This window comes from Lithobates pipiens, unplaced genomic scaffold (genome assembly GCF_037356315.1).
Source record: "Lithobates pipiens isolate NorthernLeopardFrog02 unplaced genomic scaffold, aLitPip1_a1.2 Scaffold_79, whole genome shotgun sequence".
Classification (NCBI taxonomy): Eukaryota; Metazoa; Chordata; class Amphibia; order Anura; family Ranidae; genus Lithobates; species Lithobates pipiens.
Genome location: NW_027507902.1, coordinates 496071 through 521487, shown reverse-complemented (window position 1 = coordinate 521487; position 25417 = coordinate 496071). Strand labels below are relative to the sequence as shown.

Here is a 25417-nt window from a genome sequence, read left to right as displayed (position 1 = left end):
GGCCCCTATATCACCCTCAGGGGCCCTTCTCTCTTTATACATTGTGTGTTATATACACCCTCCTATAGGGGGAGGGGTGACGTATTACACTCAGGGGCCCCTATATCCCTCTCAGGGGCCCCGTCTGGCCATCATGGCGGAGGAGGACAAGATGGCGGCAGAGGACAATGAGCGCCTGTCAGGCAGTGCGCCGAGGGCCCGCCCCCGGGATCACGTGGTGCCGGGCTGGGGAGGAGGCGGGCGCTGATTGGCCGGCTGGTGGTCAGGTGACGCGGAAGGAAAGGGAGGGGGAGGGCAGACGGTATCCAGGGAGGAAGGCCGGATAGCAACCAGAACCGGGGAGATCTGGACTGACCCACTGACACCGACCGGAAGAAGGTACCTACCATCCTCCGACCCCTCAGAGAGGGGCTAAGGGGGAGGAGCCGAGAGGGGTGAGATAGTCTGCAGCCCTGACCGCCCCTCCCCCACCTGGGAGTAATACTCTGCAGGGGAGATCCGGATCTTATTAGGTGTAATACTCTGCAGGGAGATCCGGATCTTATTAGGTGTAATACTCTGCAGGGGAGATCCGGATCTTATTAGGTGTAATACTCTGCAGGGGAGATCCGGATCTTATTAGGTGTAATACTCTGCAGGGGAGATCGGATCTTATTAGGAGTAATACTCTGCAGGGGAGATCGGATCTTATTAGGTGTAATACTCTGCAGGGAGATCCGGATCTTATTAGGTGTAATACTCTGCAGGGGAGATCCGGATCTTATTAGGAGTAATACTCTGCAGGGGAGATTCGGATCTTATTAGGTGTAATACTCTGCAGGGGAGATCCGGATCTTATTAGGAGTAATACTCTGCAGGGGAGATCGGATCTTATTAGGAGTAATACTCTGCAGAGGAGATCCGGATCTTATTAGGAGTAATACTCTGCAGAGGAGATCCGGATCTTATTAGGAGTAATACTCTGCAGGGGAGATCGGATCTTATTAGGAGTAATACTCTGCAGAGGAGATCCGGATCTTATTAGGAGTAATACTCTGCAGGGGAGATCCGGATATTATTAGGTGTAATACTCTGCAGGGGAGATCGGATCTTATTAGGTGTAATACTCTGCAGGGGAGATCGGATCTTATTAGGAGTAATACTCTGCAGGGGAGATCGGATCTTATTAGGTGTAATACTCTGCAGGGGAGATCGGATCTTATTAGGTGTAATACTCTGCAGGGAGATCCGGATCTTATTAGGTGTAATACTCTGCAGGGGAGATCCGGATCTTATTAGGAGTAATACTCTGCAGGGGAGATCGGATCTTATTAGGAGTAATACTCTGCAGGGGAGATCCGGATCTTATTAGGTGTAATACTCTGCAGGGGAGATCGGATCTTATTAGGAGTAATACTCTGCAGGGGAGATCCGGATCTTATTAGGTGTAATACTCTGCAGGGGAGATCCGGATCTTATTAGGTGTAATACTCTGCAGGGGAGATCGGATCTTATTAGGTGTAATACTCTGCAGGGGAGATCGGATCTTATTAGGAGTAATACTCTGCAGGGGAGATCCGGATCTTATTAGGAGTAATACTCTGCAGAGGAGATCCGGATCTTATTAGGAGTAATACTCTGCAGGGGAGATCCGGATCTTATTAGGAGTAATACTCTGCAGGGGAGATCGGATCTTATTAGGTGTAATACTCTGCAGGGGAGATCCGGATCTTATTAGGAGTAATACTCTGCAGGGGAGATCGGATCTTATTAGGTGTAATACTCTGCAGGGGAGATCCGGATCTTATTAGGTGTAATACTCTGCAGGGGAGATCCGGATCTTATTAGGTGTAATACTCTGCAGGGGAGATCCGGATCTTATTAGGAGTAATACTCTGCAGGGGAGATCCGGATCTTATTAGGAGTAATACTCTGCAGGGGAGATCGGATCTTATTAGGTGTAATACTCTGCAGGGGAGATCCGGATCTTATTAGGAGTAATACTCTGCAGGGGAGATCGGATATTATTAGGTGTAATACTCTGCAGGGGAGATCCGGATCTTATTAGGAGTAATACTCTGCAGGGGAGATCCGGATATTATTAGGAGTAATACTCTGCGGGGAGATCCGGATCTTATTAGGTGTAATACTCTGCGGGGAGATCCGGATCTTATTAGGTGTAATACTCTGCAGGGGAGATCCGGATCTTATTAGGAGTAATACTCTGCGGGGAGATCCGGATCTTATTAGGTGTAATACTCTGCAGGGGAGATCCGGATCTTATTAGGAGTAATACTCTGCAGGGGAGATCCGGATCTTATTAGGTGTAATACTCTGCAGGGGAGATCCGGATCTTATTAGGTGTAATACTCTGCAGGGGAGATCCGGATCTTATTAGGTGTAATACTCTGCAGGGGAGATCCGGATCTTATTAGGAGTAATACTCTGCAGGGGAGATCCGGATCTTATTAGGAGTAATACTCTGCGGGGAGATCCGGATCTTATTAGGTGTAATACTCTGCAGGAGAGATAGGAGTTGGGGGGGGGGGGGGTTTGGGCTGATGAGGAACAATTTGGGATTGTTGTGAGGGAAGGGGTGTATCAGGTCAATTTTGGGAATATTGGGGGATTTGGGAATATTGGGGGATGGGATTATAGGGGGATTTGGGAATATTGGGGGGGATTATAGGGGGATTTGGGAATATTGGGGGGTGGGATTATAGGTGGGATTTGGGAATATTGAGGGGGATTATAGGGGGATTTGGGAATATTGGGGGGATTATAGGGGGATTTGGGAATATTGGGGGGTGGGATTATAGGTGGGATTTGGGAATATTGAGGGGGATTATAGGGGTGTTTGGGAATATTGGGGGATTTGGGAATATTGGGGGGGATTATAGGGGGATTTGGGAATATTGGGGGGTGGGATTATAGGGGGATTTGGGAATATTGAGGGGGATTATAGGGGGATTTGGGAATATTGGGGGATTTGGGAATATTGGAAGATTTGGGAATATTGGGGGGGATTATAGGGGGATTTGGGAATATTGAGGGGGATTATAGGGGTATTTGGGAATATTGGGGGATTATAGGGGATTTGGGAATATTGGGTGGGATTATAGGGGGATTTGGGAATATTGAGGGGGATTATAGGGGGATTTGGGGATTTGGGAATATTGGGGGGGATTATAGGGGGATTTGGGAATATTGGGGGGATTATAGGGGGATTTGGGAATATTGAGGGGGATTATAGGGGGATTTGGGAATATTGAGGGGGATTATAGGGGGATTTGGGAATATTGGGGGGGATTATAGGGGATTTGGGAATATTGGGGGGATTATAGGGGGATTTGGGAATATTGAGGGGGATTATAGGGGATTTGGAATATTGAGGGGGATTTGGGAATATTGAGGGGGATTGGGGGATTTGGGAATATTGGGGGATTTGGGAATATTGAGGGGGATTTGGGAATATTGGGGGATGGGATTATAGGGGGATTTGGGAATATTGGGGGATTTGGGAATCTTGGGGGATTTGGGAATATTGAGGGGGATTTGGAATATTGGGGGATTATAGGGGGGATTTGGAATATTGGGGGGATTATAGGGGGATTTGGGAATATTGAGGGGGATTATAGGGGGATTTGGGATATTGGGGATTTGGGATTTGGGAATATTGGGGGGATTATAGGGGATTGGGAATATTGTAATAGGGGATATAGGGGATTTGGAATTTGAGGGGATTTGGGGGATTTGGGATATGGGTGAGTTGGAATTGAGGGAATTGGGGGATTATAGGGATATGTGAATATTGAAGGGGGTTTTGGGAATATTGGGGGATTGGGATTTGGGGAGGGGATTTGGGAATATTGGGGGATTTGGATGTGTTTGATGTTGGTTGTTGGGGGATTTGGTTTTTGTGTGGGTTGTTGGGTTTGGGTTGTGGGGTTGGATGTTGTTTGTATTGGGGGGGATTATAGGGGGATTTGGGAATATTGGGGGGATTATAGGGGGATTTGGGAATATTGAGGGGGATTATAGGGGGATTTGGGAATATTGAGGGGGATTTGGGAATATTGAGGGGGATTGGGGGATTTGGGAATATTGGGGGATTTGGGAATATTGAGGGGGATTTGGGAATATTGGGGGATGGGATTATAGGGGGATTTGGGAATATTGGGGGATTTGGGAATATTGAGGGGGATTATAGGGGGATTTGGGAATATTGGGGGGATTATAGGGGGATTTGGGAATATTGAGGGGGATTTGGGAATATTGAGGGGGATTATAGGGGGATTTGGGAATATTGGGGGGGATTATAGGGGGATTTGGGAATATTGAGGGGGATTTGGGAATATTGGGGGATTTGGGAATATTGAGGGGGATTATAGGGGGATTTGGGAATATTGGGGGGATTATAGGGGGATTTGGGAATATTGGGTGGGATTATAGGGGGATTTGGGAATATTGGGGGATTTGGGAATATTGGGGGGGATTATAGGGGGATTTGGGAATATTGGGTAGGATTATAGGGGGATTTGGGAATATTGAGGGGGATTATAGGGGGATTTGGGAATATTGGGGGATTTGGGAATATTGGGTGGGATTATAGGGGGATTTGGGAATATTGGGGGGATTATAGGGGGATTTGGGAATATTGAGGGGGATTTGGGAATATTGAGGGGGATTATAGGGGGATTTGGGAATATTGAGGGGGATTATAGGGGGATTTGGGAATATTGGGTGGGATTATAGGGGGATTTGGGAATATTGAGGGGGATTATAGGGGGATTTGGGAATATTGAGGGGGATTTGGGAATATTGAGGGGGATTATAGGGGGATTTGGGAATATTGGGGGGATTATAGGGGGATTTGGGAATATTGAGGGGGATTTGGGAATATTGAGGGGGATTATAGGGGGATTTGGGAATATTGAGGGGGATTATAGGGGGATTTGGGAATATTGAGGGGGATTATAGGGGGATTTGGGAATATTGAGGGGGATTTGGGAATATTGGGTGGGATTATAGGGGGATTTGGGAATATTGAGGGGGATTATAGGGGGATTTGGGAATATTGAGGGGGATTTGGGAATATTGAGGGGGATTATAGGGGGATTTGGGAATATTGAGGGGGATTATAGGGGGATTTGGGAATATTGAGGGGGATTATAGGGGGATTTGGGAATATTGAGGGGGATTATAGGGGGATTTGGGAATATTGGGGGGATTATAGGGGGATTTGGGAATATTGGGGGGTGGGATTTGGGAATATTGGGGGGATTATAGGGGATTTGGGAATATTGGGTGGGATTATAGGGGGATTTGGGAATATTGGGGGTGGGATTTGGGAATATTGGGGGGTGGGATTATAGGGGGATTTGGGAATATTGGGGGATGGGATTATAGGGGGATTTGGAAATATTGGGGGATTATAGGGGTATTTGGGAATATTGGGGGGGTATTATAGGGGGATTTGGGAATATTGGGGGGTGGGATGGCCCATTCCGATGAGGTCAGTGCACAGCCTCCTGGTGGTCTCTGTATACGGAGTATTATGCGCTGTATTGATGGATATATATATATATTGGTATAAGGCCCGCTGATGTTGCTCTTCTCCCGATATTCCCTCGCTCACTCTCCATTGGTCTGTCTTTCAGATATTGGATGGTGATTGGATGAGAGGACTCCCCACCACAGAGAGCTGAGGGTAAGTGGTGGAGATGGTTTTCTGTAGTCTGGGCCCCATTGGAGTTCCTGTGGATAATTCTGGATGTCTCCCCACAGGGTGGCCGCCATTGGATGATGATAGAGGAGCACTGACCGGCCCCCCCGGTGTCACCATGGACAGGATGGCGGAGGGACTTCCAGACGGGATTGGCTACTTTCCGGCGGACGCCTTTGAGGCGAGTGGGCTGCATAATATATTGAAGAAGGTTCCCGTTTCATCGATCTTCCCCAACGCGTCCCGCCGAGGACGCAAGGCGAACGCACCGCGTAAGAGAACTCACCCGCCGCTCTCCATAGTGCTGAACACATCTCAGGGACAAGATTATGGTGGAGAACCTACCTCCCTCCCATCTGGAGCGGTGGACCTGGCTGGGGTCGGCCCCGTACTTCTTCCAGATGGCCCAGTAAGTGTCAGACGTTCCGTAGAGTTCCATGAGGTTCATTTCTTTATGGATTGGTGGGTTGTGATCATAGAGGCGTCTCCAGCCAATCGTGTACAGGAGCCTGGCTGGGGCGGTCATAGCTTGGGACTAATAAACATATGCTAAAGAGATCAAATCATTGGGGCCCCTTCATACCCTGCAGCTTATTCCAGGGGGTTGTATTGGGGGCCCTTCATACCCTGCACCTTATTCCAGGGGGTTGTATTGGGGGCCCTTCATACCCTGCAGCTTATTCCAGGGGGTTGTATTGGGGGCCCCTTCATACCCTGCAGCTTATTCCAGGGGGTTGTATTGGGGCCCCTTCATACCCTGCACCTTATTCCAGGGGGTTGTATTGGGGGCCCTTCATACCCTGCAGCTTATTCCAGGGGGTTGTATTGGGGCCCCTTCATACCCTGCACCTTATTCCAGGGGGTTGTATTGGGGGCTCTGCATACCCTGCACCTTATTCCCGGGGGTTGTATTGGGGGCCCTTCATATCCTGCACCTTATTCCAGGGGGTTGTATTGGGGGCCCTTCATACCCTGCAGCTTATTCCAGGGGGTTGTATTGGGGGCTCTGCATACCCTGCACCTTATTCCAGGGGGTTGTATTGGGGGCCCTTCATATCCTGCACCTTATTCCAGGGGGTTGTATTGGGGGCCCTTCATACCCTGCAGCTTATTCCAGGGGGTTGTATTGGGGGCCCTTCATATCCTGCACCTTATTCCAGGGGGTTGTATTGGGGCCCCTTCATACCCTGCACCTTATTCCAGGGGGTTGTATTGGGGGCCCTTCATACCCTGCACCTTATTCCAGGGGGTTGTATTGGGGGCTCTGCATACCCTGCACCTTATTCCAGGGGGTTGTATTGGGGGCCCTTCATATCCTGCACCTTATTCCAGGGGGTTGTATTGGGGGCCCTTCATACCCTGCAGCTTATTCCAGGGGGTTGTATTGGGGGCCCTTCATATCCTGCACCTTATTCCAGGGGGTTGTATTGGGGCCCCTTCATACCCTGCACCTTATTCCAGGGGGTTGTATTGGGGGCCCTTCATACCCTGCAGCTTATTCCAGGGGGTTGTATTGGGGGCCCTTCATATCCTGCACCTTATTCCAGGGGGTTGTATTGGGGGCCCTTCATATCCTGCACCTTATTCCAGGGGGTTGTATTGGGGGCTCTGCATACCCTGCACCTTATTCCCGGGGGGTTGTATTGGGGGCCCTTCATACCCTGCAGCTTATTCCAGGGGGTTGTATTGGGGGCCCTTCATATCCTGCAGCTTATTCCAGGGGGTTGTATTGGGGGCCCCTTCATACCCTGCAGCTTATTCCAGGGGGTTGTATTGGGGCCCCTTCATACCCTGCACCTTATTCCAGGGGGTTGTATTGGGGGCCCTTCATACCCTGCACCTTATTCCAGGGGGTTGTATTGGGGGCTCTGCATACCCTGCACCTTATTCCAGGGGGTTGTATTGGGGGCCCTTCATATCCTGCACCTTATTCCAGGGGGTTGTATTGGGGGCCCTTCATACCCTGCAGCTTATTCCAGGGGGTTGTATTGGGGGCCCTTCATATCCTGCACCTTATTCCAGGGGGTTGTATTGGGGCCCCTTCATACCCTGCACCTTATTCCAGGGGGTTGTATTGGGGGCCCTTCATACCCTGCAGCTTATTCCAGGGGGTTGTATTGGGGGCCCTTCATATCCTGCACCTTATTCCAGGGGGTTGTATTGGGGGCCCTTCATATCCTGCACCTTATTCCAGGGGGTTGTATTGGGGGCTCTGCATACCCTGCACCTTATTCCCGGGGGGTTGTATTGGGGGCCCTTCATACCCTGCAGCTTATTCCAGGGGGTTGTATTGGGGGCCCTTCATATCCTGCAGCTTATTCCAGGGGGTTGTATTGGGGGCCCCTTCATACCCTGCAGCTTATTCCAGGGGGTTGTATTGGGGCCCCTTCATACCCTGCACCTTATTCCAGGGGGTTGTATTGGGGGCCCTTCATACCCTGCAGCTTATTCCAGGGGGTTGTATTGGGGCCCCTTCATACCCTGCACCTTATTCCAGGGGGTTGTATTGGGGGCTCTGCATACCCTGCACCTTATTCCCGGGGGTTGTATTGGGGGCCCTTCATATCCTGCACCTTATTCCAGGGGGTTGTATTGGGGGCCCTTCATACCCTGCAGCTTATTCCAGGGGGTTGTATTGGGGGCTCTGCATACCCTGCACCTTATTCCAGGGGGTTGTATTGGGGGCCCTTCATATCCTGCACCTTATTCCAGGGGGTTGTATTGGGGGCCCTTCATACCCTGCAGCTTATTCCAGGGGGTTGTATTGGGGGCCCTTCATATCCTGCACCTTATTCCAGGGGGTTGTATTGGGGCCCCTTCATACCCTGCAGCTTATTCCAGGGGGTTGTATTGGGGGCCCTTCATACCCTGCACCTTATTCCAGGGGGTTGTATTGGGGGCTCTGCATACCCTGCACCTTATTCCAGGGGGTTGTATTGGGGGCCCTTCATATCCTGCACCTTATTCCAGGGGGTTGTATTGGGGGCCCTTCATACCCTGCAGCTTATTCCAGGGGGTTGTATTGGGGGCCCTTCATATCCTGCACCTTATTCCAGGGGGTTGTATTGGGGCCCCTTCATACCCTGCACCTTATTCCAGGGGGTTGTATTGGGGGCCCTTCATACCCTGCAGCTTATTCCAGGGGGTTGTATTGGGGGCCCTTCATATCCTGCACCTTATTCCAGGGGGTTGTATTGGGGGCCCTTCATATCCTGCACCTTATTCCAGGGGGTTGTATTGGGGGCCCTTCATACCCTGCACCTTATTCCAGGGGGTTGTATTGGGGGCTCTGCATACCCTGCACCTTATTCCCGGGGGTTGTATTGGGGGCCCTTCATATCCTGCACCTTATTCCAGGGGGTTGTATTGGGGGCCCTTCATACCCTGCAGCTTATTCCAGGGGGTTGTATTGGGGGCTCTGCATACCCTGCACCTTATTCCAGGGGGTTGTATTGGGGGCCCTTCATATCCTGCACCTTATTCCAGGGGGTTGTATTGGGGGCCCTTCATACCCTGCAGCTTATTCCAGGGGGTTGTATTGGGGGCCCTTCATATCCTGCACCTTATTCCAGGGGGTTGTATTGGGGCCCCTTCATACCCTGCAGCTTATTCCAGGGGGTTGTATTGGGGGCCCTTCATACCCTGCACCTTATTCCAGGGGGTTGTATTGGGGGCTCTGCATACCCTGCACCTTATTCCAGGGGGTTGTATTGGGGGCCCTTCATATCCTGCACCTTATTCCAGGGGGTTGTATTGGGGGCCCTTCATACCCTGCAGCTTATTCCAGGGGGTTGTATTGGGGGCCCTTCATATCCTGCACCTTATTCCAGGGGGTTGTATTGGGGCCCCTTCATACCCTGCACCTTATTCCAGGGGGTTGTATTGGGGGCCCTTCATACCCTGCAGCTTATTCCAGGGGGTTGTATTGGGGGCCCTTCATATCCTGCACCTTATTCCAGGGGGTTGTATTGGGGGCCCTTCATATCCTGCACCTTATTCCAGGGGGTTGTATTGGGGGCTCTGCATACCCTGCACCTTATTCCCGGGGGGTTGTATTGGGGGCCCTTCATACCCTGCAGCTTATTCCAGGGGGTTGTATTGGGGGCCCTTCATATCCTGCACCTTATTCCAGGGGGTTGTATTGGGGCCCCTTCATATCCTGCACCTTATTCCAGGGGGTTGTATTGGGGGCCCTTCATATCCTGCACCTTATTCCAGGGGGTTGTATTGGGGCCCCTTCATACCCTGCAGCTTATTCCAGGGGGTTGTATTGGGGCCCCTTCATACCCTGCAGCTTATTCCAGGGGGTTGTATTGGGGGCCCTTCATATCCTGCACCTTATTCCAGGGGGTTGTATTGGGGGCCCTTCATACCCTGCAGCTTGTTCCCGGGGGTTGTATTGGGGGCCCCTTCATACCCTGCACCTTATTCCCGGGGGTTGTATTGGGGGCCCTTCATATCCTGCACCTTATTCCAGGGGGTTGTATTGGGGGCCCTTCATACCCTGCAGCTTATTCCCGGGGGGTTGTATTGGGGGCCCTTCATACCCTGCACCTTGTTCCCGGGGGTTGTATTGGGGGCCCCTTCATACCCTGCACCTTGTTCCCGGGGGTTGTATTGGGGCCCCTTCATACCCTGCACCTATATTTCAAGGGGTTAGAGTATTGCCTGAATCTTAGTCTTCCTTTCTCTATGTTCTTCTGTGGACCTTCCATTAGATGCGGGAACAATGGTGGGGGGATTGAAGTTGGTGAGGCCACTAGATGGCATTTCCACTTCCTCCTGCAGATGTTCTGTTCAGTGCTGGTTCTTCCATTGGAGGTCAGAGCTTTGTGCAGGTTCTTCCATTGGAGGTCAGAGCTTTGTGCAGGTTCTTCCATTGGAGGTCAGAGCTTTGTGCAGGTTCTTCCATTGGAGGTCAGAGCTTTGTGCAGGTTCTTCCATTGGAGGTCAGAGCTTTGTGCAGGTTCTTCCATTGGAGGTCAGAGCTTTGTGCAGGTTCTTCCGTTGGAGGTCAGAGCTTTGTGCAGGTTCTTCCATTGGAGGTCAGAGCTTTGTGCAGGTTCTTCCATTGGAGGTCAGAGCTTTGTGCTGGTTCTTCCATTGGAGGTCAGAGCTTTGTGCAGGCTCTTTAATTGTGTTGAGGTCAGAGCTTTGTGCAGGCTCTTTCATTGGGTTGAGATCAGAGCTTTGTGCAGGCTCTTCCATTGGGTTGAGGTCAGAGCTTTGTGCAGGCTCTTCCATTGGGTTGAGGTCAGAGCTTTGTGCAGGCTCTTCCATTGGGTTGAGGTCAGAGCTTTGTGCAGGCTCTTCCATTGGGTTGAGGTCAGAGCTTTGTGCAGGCTCTTCCGTTGGGTTGAGGTCAGAGCTTTGTGCAGGCTCTTCCATTGGGTTGAGGTCAGAGCTTTGTGCAGGCTCTTCCGTTGGGTTGAGGTCAGAGCTTTGTGCAGGCTCTTCCATTGGGTTGAGGTCAGAGCTTTGTGCAGGCTCTTTCGTTGTGTTGAGGTCAGAGCTTTGTGCAGGCTCTTCCATTGGGTTGAGGTCAGAGCTTTGTGCAGGCTCTTCCATTGGGTTGAGGTCAGAGCTTTGTGCAGGCTCTTCCATTGGGTTGAGGTCAGAGCTTTGTGCAGGCTCTTCCATTGGGTTGAGGTCAGAGCTTTGTGCAGGCTCTTCCATTGGGTTGAGGTCAGAGCTTTGTGCAGGCTCTTCCATTGGGTTGAGGTCAGAGCTTTGTGCAGGCTCTTCCATTGGGTTGAGGTCAGAGCTTTGTGCAGGCTCTTCCATTGGGTTGAGGTCAGAGCTTTGTGCAGGCTCTTTCGTTGTGTTGAGGTCAGAGCTTTGTGCAGGCTCTTTCATTGGGTTGAGGTCAGAGCTTTGTGCAGGCTCTTTCATTGGGTTGAGGTCAGAGCTTTGTGCAGGCTCTTCCATTGGGTTGAGGTCAGAGCTTTGTGCAGGCTCTTCCATTGGGTTGAGGTCAGAGCTTTGTGCAGGCTCTTCCATTGGGTTGAGGTCAGAGCTTTGTGCAGGCTCTTTCGTTGTGTTGAGGTCAGAGCTTTGTGCAGGCTCTTTCATTGGGTTGAGGTCAGAGCTTTGTGCAGGCTCTTTCATTGGGTTGAGGTCAGAGCTTTGCGCAGGCTCTTCCATTGGAGGTCAGAGCTTTGTGCAGGTTCTTCCATTGGAGGTCAGAGCTTTGTGCAGGTTCTTCCATTGGAGGTCAGAGCTTTGTGCAGGTTCTTCCATTGGAGGTCAGAGCTTTGTGCTGGTTCTTCCATTGGAGGTCAGAGCTTTGTGCAGGCTCTTTAATTGTGTTGAGGTCAGAGCTTTGTGCAGGCTCTTTCGTTGTGTTGAGGTCAGAGCTTTGTGCAGGCTCTTTAATTGTGTTGAGGTCAGAGCTTTGTGCAGGCTCTTTCATTGGGTTGAGATCAGAGCTTTGTGCAGGCTCTTCCATTGGGTTGAGGTCAGAGCTTTGTGCAGGCTCTTCCATTGGGTTGAGGTCAGAGCTTTGTGCAGGCTCTTCCATTGGGTTGAGGTCAGAGCTTTGTGCAGGCTCTTCCATTGGGTTGAGGTCAGAGCTTTGTGCAGGCTCTTCCGTTGGGTTGAGGTCAGAGCTTTGTGCAGGCTCTTCCATTGGGTTGAGGTCAGAGCTTTGTGCAGGCTCTTCCGTTGGGTTGAGGTCAGAGCTTTGTGCAGGCTCTTCCATTGGGTTGAGGTCAGAGCTTTGTGCAGGCTCTTTCGTTGTGTTGAGGTCAGAGCTTTGTGCAGGCTCTTCCATTGGGTTGAGGTCAGAGCTTTGTGCAGGCTCTTCCATTGGGTTGAGGTCAGAGCTTTGTGCAGGCTCTTCCATTGGGTTGAGGTCAGAGCTTTGTGCAGGCTCTTCCATTGGGTTGAGGTCAGAGCTTTGTGCAGGCTCTTCCATTGGGTTGAGGTCAGAGCTTTGTGCAGGCTCTTCCATTGGGTTGAGGTCAGAGCTTTGTGCAGGCTCTTCCATTGGGTTGAGGTCAGAGCTTTGTGCAGGCTCTTTCATTGGGTTGAGGTCAGAGCTTTGTGCAGGCTCTTTCATTGGGTTGAGGTCAGAGCTTTGTGCAGGCTCTTCCATTGGGTTGAGGTCAGAGCTTTGTGCAGGCTCTTCCATTGGGTTGAGGTCAGAGCTTTGTGCAGGCTCTTCCATTGGGTTGAGGTCAGAGCTTTGTGCAGGCTCTTCCATTGGGTTGAGGTCAGAGCTTTGTGCAGGCTCTTTCGTTGTGTTGAGGTCAGAGCTTTGTGCAGGCTCTTTCATTGGGTTGAGGTCAGAGCTTTGTGCAGGCTCTTTCATTGGGTTGAGGTCAGAGCTTTGTGCAGGCTCTTTCATTGGGTTGAGGTCAGAGCTTTGCGCAGGCTCTTTCATTGGAGGTCAGAGCTTTGTGCAGGTTCTTCCATTGGAGGTCAGAGCTTTGTGCAGGTTCTTCCATTGGAGGTCAGAGCTTTGTGCAGGTTCTTCCATTGGAGGTCAGAGCTTTGTGCTGGTTCTTCCATTGGAGGTCAGAGCTTTGTGCAGGCTCTTTAATTGTGTTGAGGTCAGAGCTTTGTGCAGGCTCTTTAATTGTGTTGAGGTCAGAGCTTTGTGCAGGCTCTTTCATTGGGTTGAGATCAGAGCTTTGTGCAGGCTCTTCCATTGGGTTGAGGTCAGAGCTTTGTGCAGGCTCTTCCATTGGGTTGAGGTCAGAGCTTTGTGCAGGCTCTTCCATTGGGTTGAGGTCAGAGCTTTGTGCAGGCTCTTCCGTTGGGTTGAGGTCAGAGCTTTGTGCAGGCTCTTCCATTGGGTTGAGGTCAGAGCTTTGTGCAGGCTCTTCCGTTGGGTTGAGGTCAGAGCTTTGTGCAGGCTCTTCCATTGGGTTGAGGTCAGAGCTTTGTGCAGGCTCTTTCGTTGTGTTGAGGTCAGAGCTTTGTGCAGGCTCTTCCATTGGGTTGAGGTCAGAGCTTTGTGCAGGCTCTTCCATTGGGTTGAGGTCAGAGCTTTGTGCAGGCTCTTCCATTGGGTTGAGGTCAGAGCTTTGTGCAGGCTCTTCCATTGGGTTGAGGTCAGAGCTTTGTGCAGGCTCTTCCATTGGGTTGAGGTCAGAGCTTTGTGCAGGCTCTTCCATTGGGTTGAGGTCAGAGCTTTGTGCAGGCTCTTCCATTGGGTTGAGGTCAGAGCTTTGTGCAGGCTCTTTCATTGGGTTGAGGTCAGAGCTTTGTGCAGGCTCTTTCATTGGGTTGAGGTCAGAGCTTTGTGCAGGCTCTTTCATTGGGTTGAGGTCAGAGCTTTGCGCAGGCTCTTACAATACTGTCTTGAGCAAACACAGAGCAAAAAAAAATATCTGATAGTTGGAATCTTGTGGAGGAACCAGCATGATTAAATATGGAACGATGTCTTCTAGACCATGAAAACCAAGTAAAGCCTCACACACACTATTAGATTTTCAGCAGATTTGTGTCTTCAAATTGACCAAAACCATATAATGTGAGGTCAAACATTAAGAGTTTCAATTTGTATACAATCGGACAGGCTCTTGCACTACATGGTTTTGGTAAATCTAAAGACCTCTGCAGAAAATCTAATAGTGTGTAGGGGGGTCTCAGACAGTTTATAGAGAATAACACTTTCTGAATTTGTATTGATTCTCTGCACATTAATGTAGCAAAAGACGCCAAAGCTTGGAGTTCCAAAAACCCTGCAGGACAGGAATGCAGCGTCAGGGTAGGACGTTTTCTTCCATGTAGAAGTACGAATGCTCCATACGGTGTTCAGACTAAATGTATTTCCTTTTTTTATTTCTCTCATTTGAAGGCCAGTAAAAAAACAAGAAGATCGAGCGAACGTTCCCAACTACGCAAGGCTGGAATGAAACCCAAAGCCAGAACTGCCAAGGAAAGGAAGGAGATGTCGGAGAAGATTCTCAACCTCACCATGGAAATCATTTCTGTCCTGGCTGGAGAGGTGAGGGATTCTGGGAGTGTCACATGACCAGGGACTGGCAGGAGCTAGGGTAGCTTTGTGTATCCAATGCATTGCCCCCATCTTTGATGCCCCCTCCATCTGGAGTAATGGTCAGGCCCTAAACAGAGCTGGAGACTTTATAGCCGCATATTGCTTGCAATAGTGAGTGCTTATTGGTCAGCACTGACCATGTGATCGCACTGACCAATAAGAATCCTTTTTGTTTTGGAGACTGTCCCAGAAGAAAGGAACCTCGAGGAGTTTGGTGACTGTTTTTTGCTTTGTGGTAAAAGCAAGAAAACCTAAACCTCTGTAGTGTATTCTGTGCTTTTACTGAACTAGAATTACAGATCTGTATACAACACATGCACACGCTACCTACCCTTCCTCCAGGAAAAGCATGGTCTGTGTACAATACTTAGGTTAAAGCGCCTTCACCATCTCCATAGGCAACCAGGGCTCCCGGCTCTACTGGAGATTGCAAGAAATCCAGTTCTAGCGCCATTCCCCCATGAAGTTTCTTCTGGTACAGACCTTCCTGGTTGCTATGGAGCCTGCCATTTCACAGACCTTCCTGGTTGCTATGGAGCCTGCCATTTCACAGACCTTCCTGGTTGCTATGGAGCCTGCCATTTCACAGACCTTCCTGGTTGCTATGGAGCCTCCCATTTCACAGACCTTCCTGGTTGCTATGGAGCCTCCCATTTCACAGACCTTCCTGGTTGCTATGGAGCCTCCCATTTCACAGACCTTCCTGGTTGTTATGGAGCCTCTCATTTCACAGACCTTCCTGGTTGCTATGGAGCCTCCCGTTTCACAGACCTTCCTGGTTGCTATGGAGCCTCCCATTTCACAGACCTTCCTGGTTGCTATGGAGCCTCCCGTTTCACAGACCTTCCTGGTTGCTATGGAGCCTCTCGTTTCACAGACCTTCCTGGTTGCTATGGAGCCTCCCATTTCACAGACATTCCTGGTTGCTATGGAGCCCCAACCCCCCCACCCGCCTTCCTTTTGCAGCTTGTCCTGTTGGCCACTTATTTGGAAAACGTGGGCGTATCCTTTTATTTCATCAGTCTGAATGAGTGAATGTCCCCCAACCCAAACTTTAGATGGCGCTGTTGTATCATTTGTGCCACACGTCAAATATGTCAAAAGGTCAGGTTGTTGCTGACCTTTATTGACAGCCTGGGTGCAGCATTTAACAGCACTCCTTCACAGTCACATGACCAGTGTTGACCAATGAGCAGTCGTCTCTGCTCGTGTCATGCTGTTATATGGCCGCCGGCGTTGTGTAGTGATGATTTAAAGGGGCGGGCAGTCATACCGGCTGCAGAGGGTGTCGGAAGATTGGGACCGGAGAGGTTGCGGGGGGGGAGGGTGTTGTGAGTTCATTTTTTCAGTTGTTTGTGAAAAGGTGAACTGACCCTTTTAGTGATCATCACCCTGTCCTCGGGGCCCACTAACAGGCCAGGTTTTAGGTATTACCTCGGGGAGATGCAGACTAGAATACGGCAGTCACTGAGCAGCAAATGAGATCACCTGTCATGTATTTCAGTTATCTTGCAAACCTGGCCTGTTAGGGGGTCCTGAGGACAGGCTTGGTGACCACTGCCTTAGACCAATATCCAGCATTCCTATAAAGACCAGGCGTGTGAAGGGCTTCTCAAGAAAGCTGATTCCCTATGTTGGGACGGCGGGAGGATTGGTAGGGACACAGAACAAGACGTACCAGAGGTCCGGAGGGAAAGGATGCAACTAAAATTTCTGAGGGCTTGCTGGTATTCTCACCAAAGCTACACATATGGATGTGGAATTCAATGTTACGCCGGTCCTAAAGCCAACAAGGGCATGGGATTTGCCTTTTACCTCTGGAGAAGTATTGTGTCCCCTGCTCCGTGGTGCTCCATAGTTCTCTGTGGTGCTTCATAGTGCTCCATAGTCCCCTGCGGTGCTCCTTACCACTCCATAGTTCTCTGTGGCGCTCCATAGTTCTTTTTGGTGCTCCATGGTTCCCCGTGGTACTCCTTAGTACTCCATAGTTCTCTGTGGTGCTTCATAGTGCTCTATGGTTCCCCATGGTGCTCCATGGTTCTCTGTGGTGCTCCTTAGCACTCCATAGTTCTCTGTGGCGATCCATAGTGCTCTGTGGTTCCCCATGGTGCTCCATAGTTCTCCGTGGTGCTCCTTAGTTCTCTGTGGTGCTTCATAGTGCTCCATGGTTCCCCGTGGTACTCCTTAGTACTCCATAGTTCTCTGTGGTGCTTCATAGTGCTCTATGGTTCCCCATGGTGCTCCATGGTTCTCTGTGGTGCTCCTTAGCACTCCATAGTTCTCTGTGGCGATCCATAGTGCTCTGTGGTTCCCCATGGTGCTCCATAGTTCTCCGTGGTGCTCCTTAGTTCTCTGTGGTGCTTCATAGTGCTCCATGGTTCCCCGTGGTACTCCTTAGTACTCCATAGTTCTCTGTGGTGCTTCATAGTGCTCTATGGTTCCCCATGGTGCTCCATGGTTCTCTGTGGTGCTCCTTAGCACTCCATAGTTCTCTGTGGCGATCCATAGTGCTCTGTGGTTCCCCGTGGTGCTCCATAGTTCTCCGTGGTGCTCCTTAGCACTCCATAGTTCTCGGTGGTGCTTCATAGTGCTCCGTGGTTCCCCGTGGTACTCCTTAGTACTCCATAGTTCTCTGTGGTGCTTCATAGTGCTCTATGGTTCCCCATGGTGCTCCTTAGTTCTCTGTGGTGCTTCATAGTGCTCCATGGTTCCCCCGTGGTACTCCTTAGTACTCCATAGTTCTCTGTGGTCCTTCATAGTGCTCTATGGTTCCCCATGGTGCTCCATGGTTCTCTGTGGTGCTCCTTAGCACTCCATAGTGCTCTGTGGTTCCCCGTGGTGCTCCATAGTTCTCCGTGGTGCTCCTTAGCACTCCATAGTTCTCGGTGGTGCTTCATAGTGCTCCGTGGTTCCCCATGGTGCTCCTTAGCACTCCATAGTTTTCTGTGGCGCTCCATAGTGCTCCGTGGTTCCCCATGGTGCTCCATAGTTCTCCGTGGTGCTCCCTGGGTGTTTGTAGATTAGACATTCCTATGTATGATGGAAGTAACTTTGATTTTGTGTCCCACAACTGTATTGTAAGAATCTCCTCCACTGCTGATTTTCCTTCTGGATCTTGTGGTTGGAGGAACGATCTGTCTGTATGTGGAGATGTTATTGTCACATCTTCTTGTCTAGGAATGTACAGTCATGACAAAGTCTGGTGAGCCTGTCATCCCCGGGAACTACCCACCAGCCCCAGGAGGTCCAGTATCGGCATCTGTAGCACAGACTCTGAAACAGGAGAGGCAAAGTGACCAGAAGATCCTTGATTTTACCTTCCGAATCATCCAGCTGTTGACCGGGGAGGTGAGGTTCTGGGATGTAATTTTGGATGGCGATAGTTGGGAATGTCCCGGGAGGTGAAGTTCTGGGATTTAACTTTGGATTATTGGGGATGGTTATTATTGGATGGTTGGGATTATGCGGGGGGAGGTGAGGTTCTGGGATGTGCTAGGATGATGAGATTCTGGGATGTATCATTGGATGGTTGAGGATGTGCCAGGGTGGTGAGGTACTGGGATGAATCATTGGACTGGTGATGGTTGGGGATGTGCTGGGGAGGTGAGGTTCTGGGATGTATTATTGGATGGTTGGGATTATGTGGGGAAGGTGAGGTTCTGGGATGTGCCGGGATGATGAGGTTCTGGGATGTATCTTTGGATGGTTGAGGATGTGCCAGGGTGGCGAGGTACTGGGATGAAGCATTGGGCTGGTGATGGTTGAGGATGTGCCGGGGAGGTGAGGTTCCGGGATGTGCCGGGGAGGTGAGGTTCCGGGATGTGCCGGGGAGGTGAGGTTCTGGGATGTGCCGGGGAGGTGAGGTTCTGGGACGAAGCATTGGGCTGGTGATGGTTGAGGATGTGCCGGGGAGGTGAGGTTCCGGGATGTGCCCGGGAGGTGAGGTTCCGGGATGTGCCGGGGAGGTGAGGTTCTGGGACGTGCCGGGGAGGTGAGGTTCTGGGACGTGCCGGGGAGGTGAGGTTCTGGGACGTGCCGGGGAGGTGAGGTTCTGGGACGTGCCGGGGAGGTGAGGTTCTGGGACGTGCCGGGGAGGTGAGGTTCTGGGACGTGCCGGGGAGGTGAGGTTCTGGGATGTGCCGGGATAGTGAGGTTCTGGGATGTATCTTTGGATGGTTGAGGATGTGCCAGGGTGGTGAGGTACTATGATGAAGCATTGGGCTGGTGATAGTTGGGGATGTGCCGGGGAGGTGAGGTTCTGGGATGTGCCGGGAGGTGAGGTTTTGTGATGGTTGGGGATGTGCCATGGAGTTGCGGTACCAGGATGGTGAGGTTGTGGAATGTGATGGTTGGGGAGGTGAGGTTCTGGGATGGTGATGGTTGGGGAGGTGAGGTTCTGGGATGGTGATGGTTGGGGGAGGTGAGGTTCTGGGATGGTGATGGTTGGGGAGGTGAGGTTCTGGGATGGTGATGGTTGGGGAGGTGAGGTTCTGGGATGGTGATGGTTGGGGGAGGTGAGGTTCTGGGATGGTGATGGCTGGGGAGGTGAGGTTTTAGGATGTGCCGGGGAGGTGAGGTTCTGGGATGGTGATGGTTGGGGAGGTGAGGTTTTAGGATGTGCCGGGGAGGTGAGGTTCTGGGATGGTGATGGTTGGGAATGTGCCATGGAGGTGAGGTACCAGGATGGTGAGGTTGTGGAATGTGATGGTTGGGGAGATGAGGTTCGGGGATGGTGATGGTTGGGGAGATGAGGTTCGGGGATGGTGATGGTTGGGGAGGTGAGGTTCTGGGATGGTGATGGTTGGGGAGGTGAGGTTCTGGGATGGTGATGGTTGGGGAGGTGAGGTTCTGGGATGTGCCGGGATGGTGAGGTTCTGGGATGTATCTTTGGATGGTTGAGGATGTGCCAGGGTGGTGAGGTACTGGGATGGAGCATTGGGCTGGTGATGGTTGGGGATGTGCCGGGGAGGTGAGGTTTTGTGATGGTTGGGGATGTGCCATGGAGTTGCGGTACCAGGATGGTGAGGTTTGGAATGTGATGGTTGGGGAGGTGAGGTTCTGGGATGTGCCGGGATGGTGAGGTACCAGGATGGTGAGGTTTGGAATGTGATGGTTGGGGAGGTGAGGTTCTGGGATGGTGATGGTTGGGGAGGTGAGGTTTTGGGATGTGCCGGGGAGGTGAGGTACCAGGATGGTGAGGTTGTGGAATGTGATGGTTGGGGAGGTGAGGTTCTGGGATGTGCCGGGGAGGTGAGGTTTTGTGATGGTTGGGGATGTGCCATGGAGTTGCGGTACCAGGATGGTGAGGTTCTGGGATGGTGATGGCTGGGGAGGTGAGGTTTTAGGATGTGCCGGGGAGGTGAGGTTCTGGGATGGTGATGGTTGGGAATGTGCCATGGAGGTGAGGTACCAGGATGGTGAGGTTGTGGAATGTGATGGTTGGGGAGATGAGGTTCGGGGATGGTGATGGTTGGGGAGGTGAGGTTCTGGGATGGTGATGGTTGGGGAGGTGAGGTTCTGGGATGGTGATGGTTGGGGAGGTGAGGTTCTGGGATGTGCCGGGATGGTGAGGTTCTGGGATGTATCTTTGGATGGTTGAGGATGTGCCAGGGTGGTGAGGTACTGGGATGGAGCATTGGGCTGGTGATGGTTGGGGATGTGCCGGGGAGGTGAGGTTTTGTGATGTGCCGGGAGGTGAGGTACCAGGATGGTGAGGTTTGGAATGTGATGGTTGGGGAGGTGAGGTTCTGGGACGTGCCGGGGAGGTGAGGTTCTGGGACGTGCCGGGGAGGTGAGGTTCTGGGACGTGCCGGGGATGAGGTTCTGGGACGTGCCGGGGAGGTGAGGTTCTGGGATGTGCCGGGATAGTGAGGTTCTGGGATGTATCTTTGGATGGTTGAGGATGTGCCAGGGTGGTGAGGTACTATGATGAAGCATTGGGCTGGTGATAGTTGGGGATGTGCCGGGGAGGTGAGGTTCTGGGATGTGCCGGGAGGTGAGGTTTTGTGATGGTTGGGGATGTGCCATGGAGTTGCGGTACCAGGATGGTGAGGTTGTGGAATGTGATGGTTGGGGAGGTGAGGTTCTGGGATGGTGATGGTTGGGGAGGTGAGGTTTTGGGATGTGCCGGGGAGGTGAGGTACCAGGATGGTGAGGTTGTGGAATGTGATGGTTGGGGAGGTGAGGTTCTGGGATGGTGATGGTTGGGGAGGTGAGGTTCTGGGATGGTGATGGTTGGGGAGGTGAGGTTCTGGGATGGTGATGGTTGGGGAGGTGAGGTTCTGGGATGGTGATGGCTGGGGAGGTGAGGTTTTAGGATGTGCCGGGGAGGTGAGGTTCTGGGATGGTGATGGTTGGGAATGTGCCATGGAGGTGAGGTACCAGGATGGTGAGGTTGTGGAATGTGATGGTTGGGGAGATGAGGTTCGGGGATGGTGATGGTTGGGGAGGTGAGGTTTTGGGATGGTGATGGTTGGGGAGGTGAGGTTTTGGGATGGTGATGGTTGGGGAGGTGAGGTACCAGGATGGTGAGGTTGTGGAATGTGATGGTTGGGGAGGTGAGGTTCTGGGATGGTGATGGTTGGGGAGGTGAGGTTCTGGGATGGTGATGGTTGGGGAGGTGAGGTTCTGGGATGGTGATGGTTGGGGAGGTGAGGTTCTGGGATGGTGATGGTTGGGGAGGTGAGGTTCTGGGATGGTGATGGCTGGGGAGGTGAGGTTTTAGGATGTGCCGGGGAGGTGAGGTTCTGAGATGGTGATGGTTGGGAATGTGCCATGGAGGTGAGGTACCAGGATGGTGAGGTTGTGGAATGTGATGGTTGGGGAGATGAGGTTCGGGGATGGTGATGGTTGGGGAGGTGAGGTTTTGGGATGGTGATGGTTGGGGAGGTGAGGTTTTGGGATGGTGATGGTTGGGGAGGTGAGGTTCTGGGATGGTGATGGTTGGGGAGGTGAGGTACCAGGATGGTGAGGTTGTGGAATGTGATGGTTGGGGAGGTGAGGTTCTGGGATGTGCCGTGGAGGTGAGGTTTTGTGATGGTTGGGGATGTGCCATGGAGTTGCGGTACCAGGATGATGAGGTTCTGGGATGGTGATGGTTGGGGAGGTGAGGTTCTGGGATGGTGATGGTTGGGGAGGTGAGGTTCTGGGATGGTGATGGCTGGGGAGGTGAGGTTCTGGGATGGTGATGGTTGGGGAGGTGAGGTTCTGGGATGGTGATGGCTGGGGAGGTGAGGTTTTAGGATGTGCCGGGGAGGTGAGGTTCTGGGATGGTGATGGTTGGAAATGTGCCATGGAGGTGAGGTACCAGGATGGTGAGGTTGTGGAATGTGATGGTTGGGGGGATGAGGTTCGGGGATGGTGATGGTTGGGGAGGTGAGGTTCTGGGATGGTGATGGTTGGGGAGGTGAGGTTCTGGGATGGTGATGGCTGGGGAGGTGAGGTTTTAGGATGTGCCGGGGAGGTGAGGTTCTGGGATGGTGATGGTTGGGAATGTGCCATGGAGGTGAGGTACCAGGATGGTGAGGTTGTGGAATGTGATGGTTGGGGAGATGAGGTTCGGGGATGGTGATGGTTGGGGAGGTGAGGTTCTGGGATGGTGATGGTTGGGGAGGTGAGGTTCTGGGATGGTGATGGTTGGGGAGGTGAGGTTCTGGGATGTGCCGGGATGGTGAGGTTCTGGGATGTATCTTTGGATGGTTGAGGATGTGCCAGGGTGGTGAGGTACTGGGATGGAGCATTGGGCTGGTGATGGTTGGGGATGTGCCGGGGAGGTGAGGTTTTGTGATGGTTGGGGATGTGCCATGGAGTTGCGGTACCAGGGTGGTGAGGTTTGGAATGTGATGGTTGGGGAGGTGAGGTTCTGGGATGTGCCGGGATGGTGAGGTACCAGGATGGTGAGGTTTGGAATGTGATGGTTGGGGAGGTGAGGTTCTGCGATGGTGATGGTTGGGGAGGTGAGGTTCTGGGATGTGCCGGGATGGTGAGGTTCTGGGATGGTGATGGTTGGGAATGTGCCATGGAGGTGAGGTACCAGGATGGTGAGGTTCTGGGATGTGCCGGGGAGGTGAGGTTCTGGGATGTCCCGGATGGTGAGGTTCTGGGATGTATCTTTGGATGTTTGGGGATGTGCCGGGATGGTGACCGTGTCATTGTGTGTCTTAGGGCCCCGGAGGTGGTGAGGATTCAACTAGTTCCCATGTTGGGAAAGGGAAGAACAAAGGTGCACACAAAAGTGTGATAGTGGAGAGGAGCCGACCTTCCACCTCCCAGGGTAAGAGCAGTTTGTCTTTTCATCTTCACCGAGTTGTACAATGTGTAGACGATAGAGAAGATTTTCATGTTTGTGTTCTTCTTTATTCCAGGTGCAAGGCTGGCTGAGGAGGTCATTTCCAGAGATGCCAACGTCTATAGGGGTGCAGATAACATTATTAAGGATGAGGTGGCCAGCCACAAGGGGGAAATGATCACCGAATCGGGAACCTATGTCCAGACGGTCAATACACCCTTTAAGGTTCTGACCATCAAAGACGAGTCGAGCGCAGAGGACAATCTGGGTGACCCGGATCCTGCAGCGTTCACGGCTATCCGTATCAAGGAAGAATCTGCGTCTTGTGAAGATGGGAACGCCGTGGACAACACGCAGTTCTTGTCCATAAAGATCAAAGAGGAATCTGGCTCTGAAGACGAAGGAAGTGGCAGCTATCTTGAAACCTATAAAGCCCCTAAATACAAGAAACCTAGCTACACGCCTACATACCGCGCTGAAGATAGCGACTCTGGAGGAGACGACAATGATTCTAACATGTACACCCCAGCTGACTATGAGCAGTACCCGGCTACTCACACCGAACCCCCTTCAATGCTCTTCCCAAACAGTGGCGGCCCCGTGGACTTCTTAGGGTTTGACGACAACAGTAACTTGGATACGGATGTAAACGCTCTAATAAAACACGCACATACGAAATTCTCATTTGCCCCAATCGAGGGCGGATCGGGCTCGGAGGAAGACGAGCCGGTTCCAGAACCTGAAATCCAACCTCCACCCCAAGATGACACACCCCAAAAATCAGCTCCCAGTACAGAGGAGCCCAATTCAGGCGAGGAAGGAACGAGCGAAGAGGCGACCGTCTCCTCCACCAAGAAAGACCGCACCATGAAGACCTACACGTGCTCGGAATGTCAGGAGTGCTTCGTCAGGCGCTCAGACTTCGCCAATCACCGGAGAGATCACCGAAGGGAGAGACTGACCTGCCCAGAGTGTGGTAAGGTGTTCGCCAACAAGCCGACCCTTCTCAACCACCTGACCGGTCACACTGGAGAGAAACCGTATTCCTGTTCTGTATGTGGCAAATGTTTCACCAGAAATAGCAATCTGATTGTCCATCAGGCCACCCACATAGAGCGGAGCCCCTTCACCTCCCTGAACGTCTCCGATATGTTAGTCAAGCAGATCTTGTGAGATGGACCATCGTTGGATCTTGTCGTGGAAGAAGCCATTTCTAACATACAGACACCTATTAATATTTGACCATGTTTACCGGAGTCCCCACCCCCTTTGTGACCTCGTGGACAGTAGCATGTGCGTCTTGTCTGTCAGTCCCCGCCCCCTTTCCCCAATTTATGCAATATACTCACCGTGGCATCAGGGAGACTAACCATCTAAAAATCTCGTTGTTTCCGTTTTTTTTTCCTCCTGAGAGTCGGAGGGTGTTTTCCTTTTTGTGTTACGTGGCCAAAGTCTTCGAACTCGAGTATTTGTCTTTCCAGGAAGGATCTCTTTGCCAATGGCCGAGGCCCACTAGCCCAGAGCCGATACGAGAGCCGCCACGCCTGCCTGGAAAATTGGCCATCTTTGTTTCTTCTCATTTGTATCGTATATATCTCTGGACTACTGCAAACGATTCACAATAATGTTTGAGGATAGTTATTTTTTTATTTCCAAAAATAAGACGTTCGCCGGGCCGAGGAGCGTTCAGTGAGGACGAAAGTTGACTTTTTTTCTTTTTTTTCCTGCAATTCCATCTTTATAATTTTTTTCATATTGAAAATAACTAAAATGTCTTAATTAAAGGCTGTTAATTAACCACCTGACAATATCTGGATGCGTGCTGACGCTTGCTATGTGACGATAATTTCTGACCATCCCCCTCCCCCCCCCTCCGCCATCTTTCTTGTCCCTTGTTGAGAGATGACGCGTCTTTTAAACCAGAAGCTCTCTGTCATGGCAAGCCGTTCTTTCTGATTTTATTTCTACGTTCACCTGTAACCTGCGTTACCATTTCCCCATTTTGTCCTGCCATATTTTATTTTTAGTAATGGGCTGGAATGAATAAATATATATACTGCCTTGTTAGCAGCCGTGCATGATACCAGCGGCCTGTGTCTGCCTTATTTGTGTCTGTACTGGGGGGGCCCCACTGCCCACCTCTTCTCCCGTCTGTACGGATTGGGTGCTGTGTGACTCTAATAGTATGGGGGGGGCTGCCATCGCTGACCTCTGCTATAGTCAATGCTAGTTCCATGGCTGAATCGCTGACTAGGAGCAGAGATAAGAAAACATGCTTGTTTGGGGTCTCTGACTAAAGCCCTGCTTCCCAACTTGCAGTCCACGTATGGCTCTTAGGTGTTTGAAATGTGGTCCTTGGTCCCCTGCAGTCAGTAGTGGAAGCATTAGTTTGTAAGGAGCCCTTCAGTATCAGTAGTCC

At 51.6% G+C, this 25417-nt stretch overlaps 1 protein-coding gene across 1 annotated transcript; it reads left to right on the top strand.

The window, feature by feature from the left end:
• The first annotated feature begins 258 nt into the window (after nucleotides 1-258).
• Nucleotides 259-25081, top strand: LOC143959999 (uncharacterized). The gene is made up of 7 exons (XM_077468249.1): nucleotides 259-378; nucleotides 5640-5689; nucleotides 5767-6113; nucleotides 14511-14660; nucleotides 17889-18059; nucleotides 22875-22983; nucleotides 23075-25081. Exons 3-7 carry the CDS (start codon nucleotides 5823-5825, stop codon nucleotides 24169-24171), a joined length of 1818 nt encoding a protein of 605 aa, XP_077324375.1. The 5' UTR covers nucleotides 259-378; nucleotides 5640-5689; nucleotides 5767-5822; the 3' UTR covers nucleotides 24172-25081.
• The last annotated feature ends 336 nt before the right edge of the window (nucleotides 25082-25417 follow it).

Excerpts from the sequence above, each read along its gene's own strand:
- LOC143959999 (XM_077468249.1), top strand. The coding sequence starts at position 5,823 with ATGGACAGGATGGCGGAGGGACTTCCAGACGGGATTGGCTACTTTCCG. Across the intron at positions 18,060-22,874 it reads TCCAGCTGTTGACCGGGGAG|GGCCCCGGAGGTGGTGAGGA; the intron begins GTGAGGTTCTGG and ends TGTGTGTCTTAG. Across the intron at positions 22,984-23,074 it reads CCGACCTTCCACCTCCCAGG|GTGCAAGGCTGGCTGAGGAG; the intron begins GTAAGAGCAGTT and ends TCTTTATTCCAG.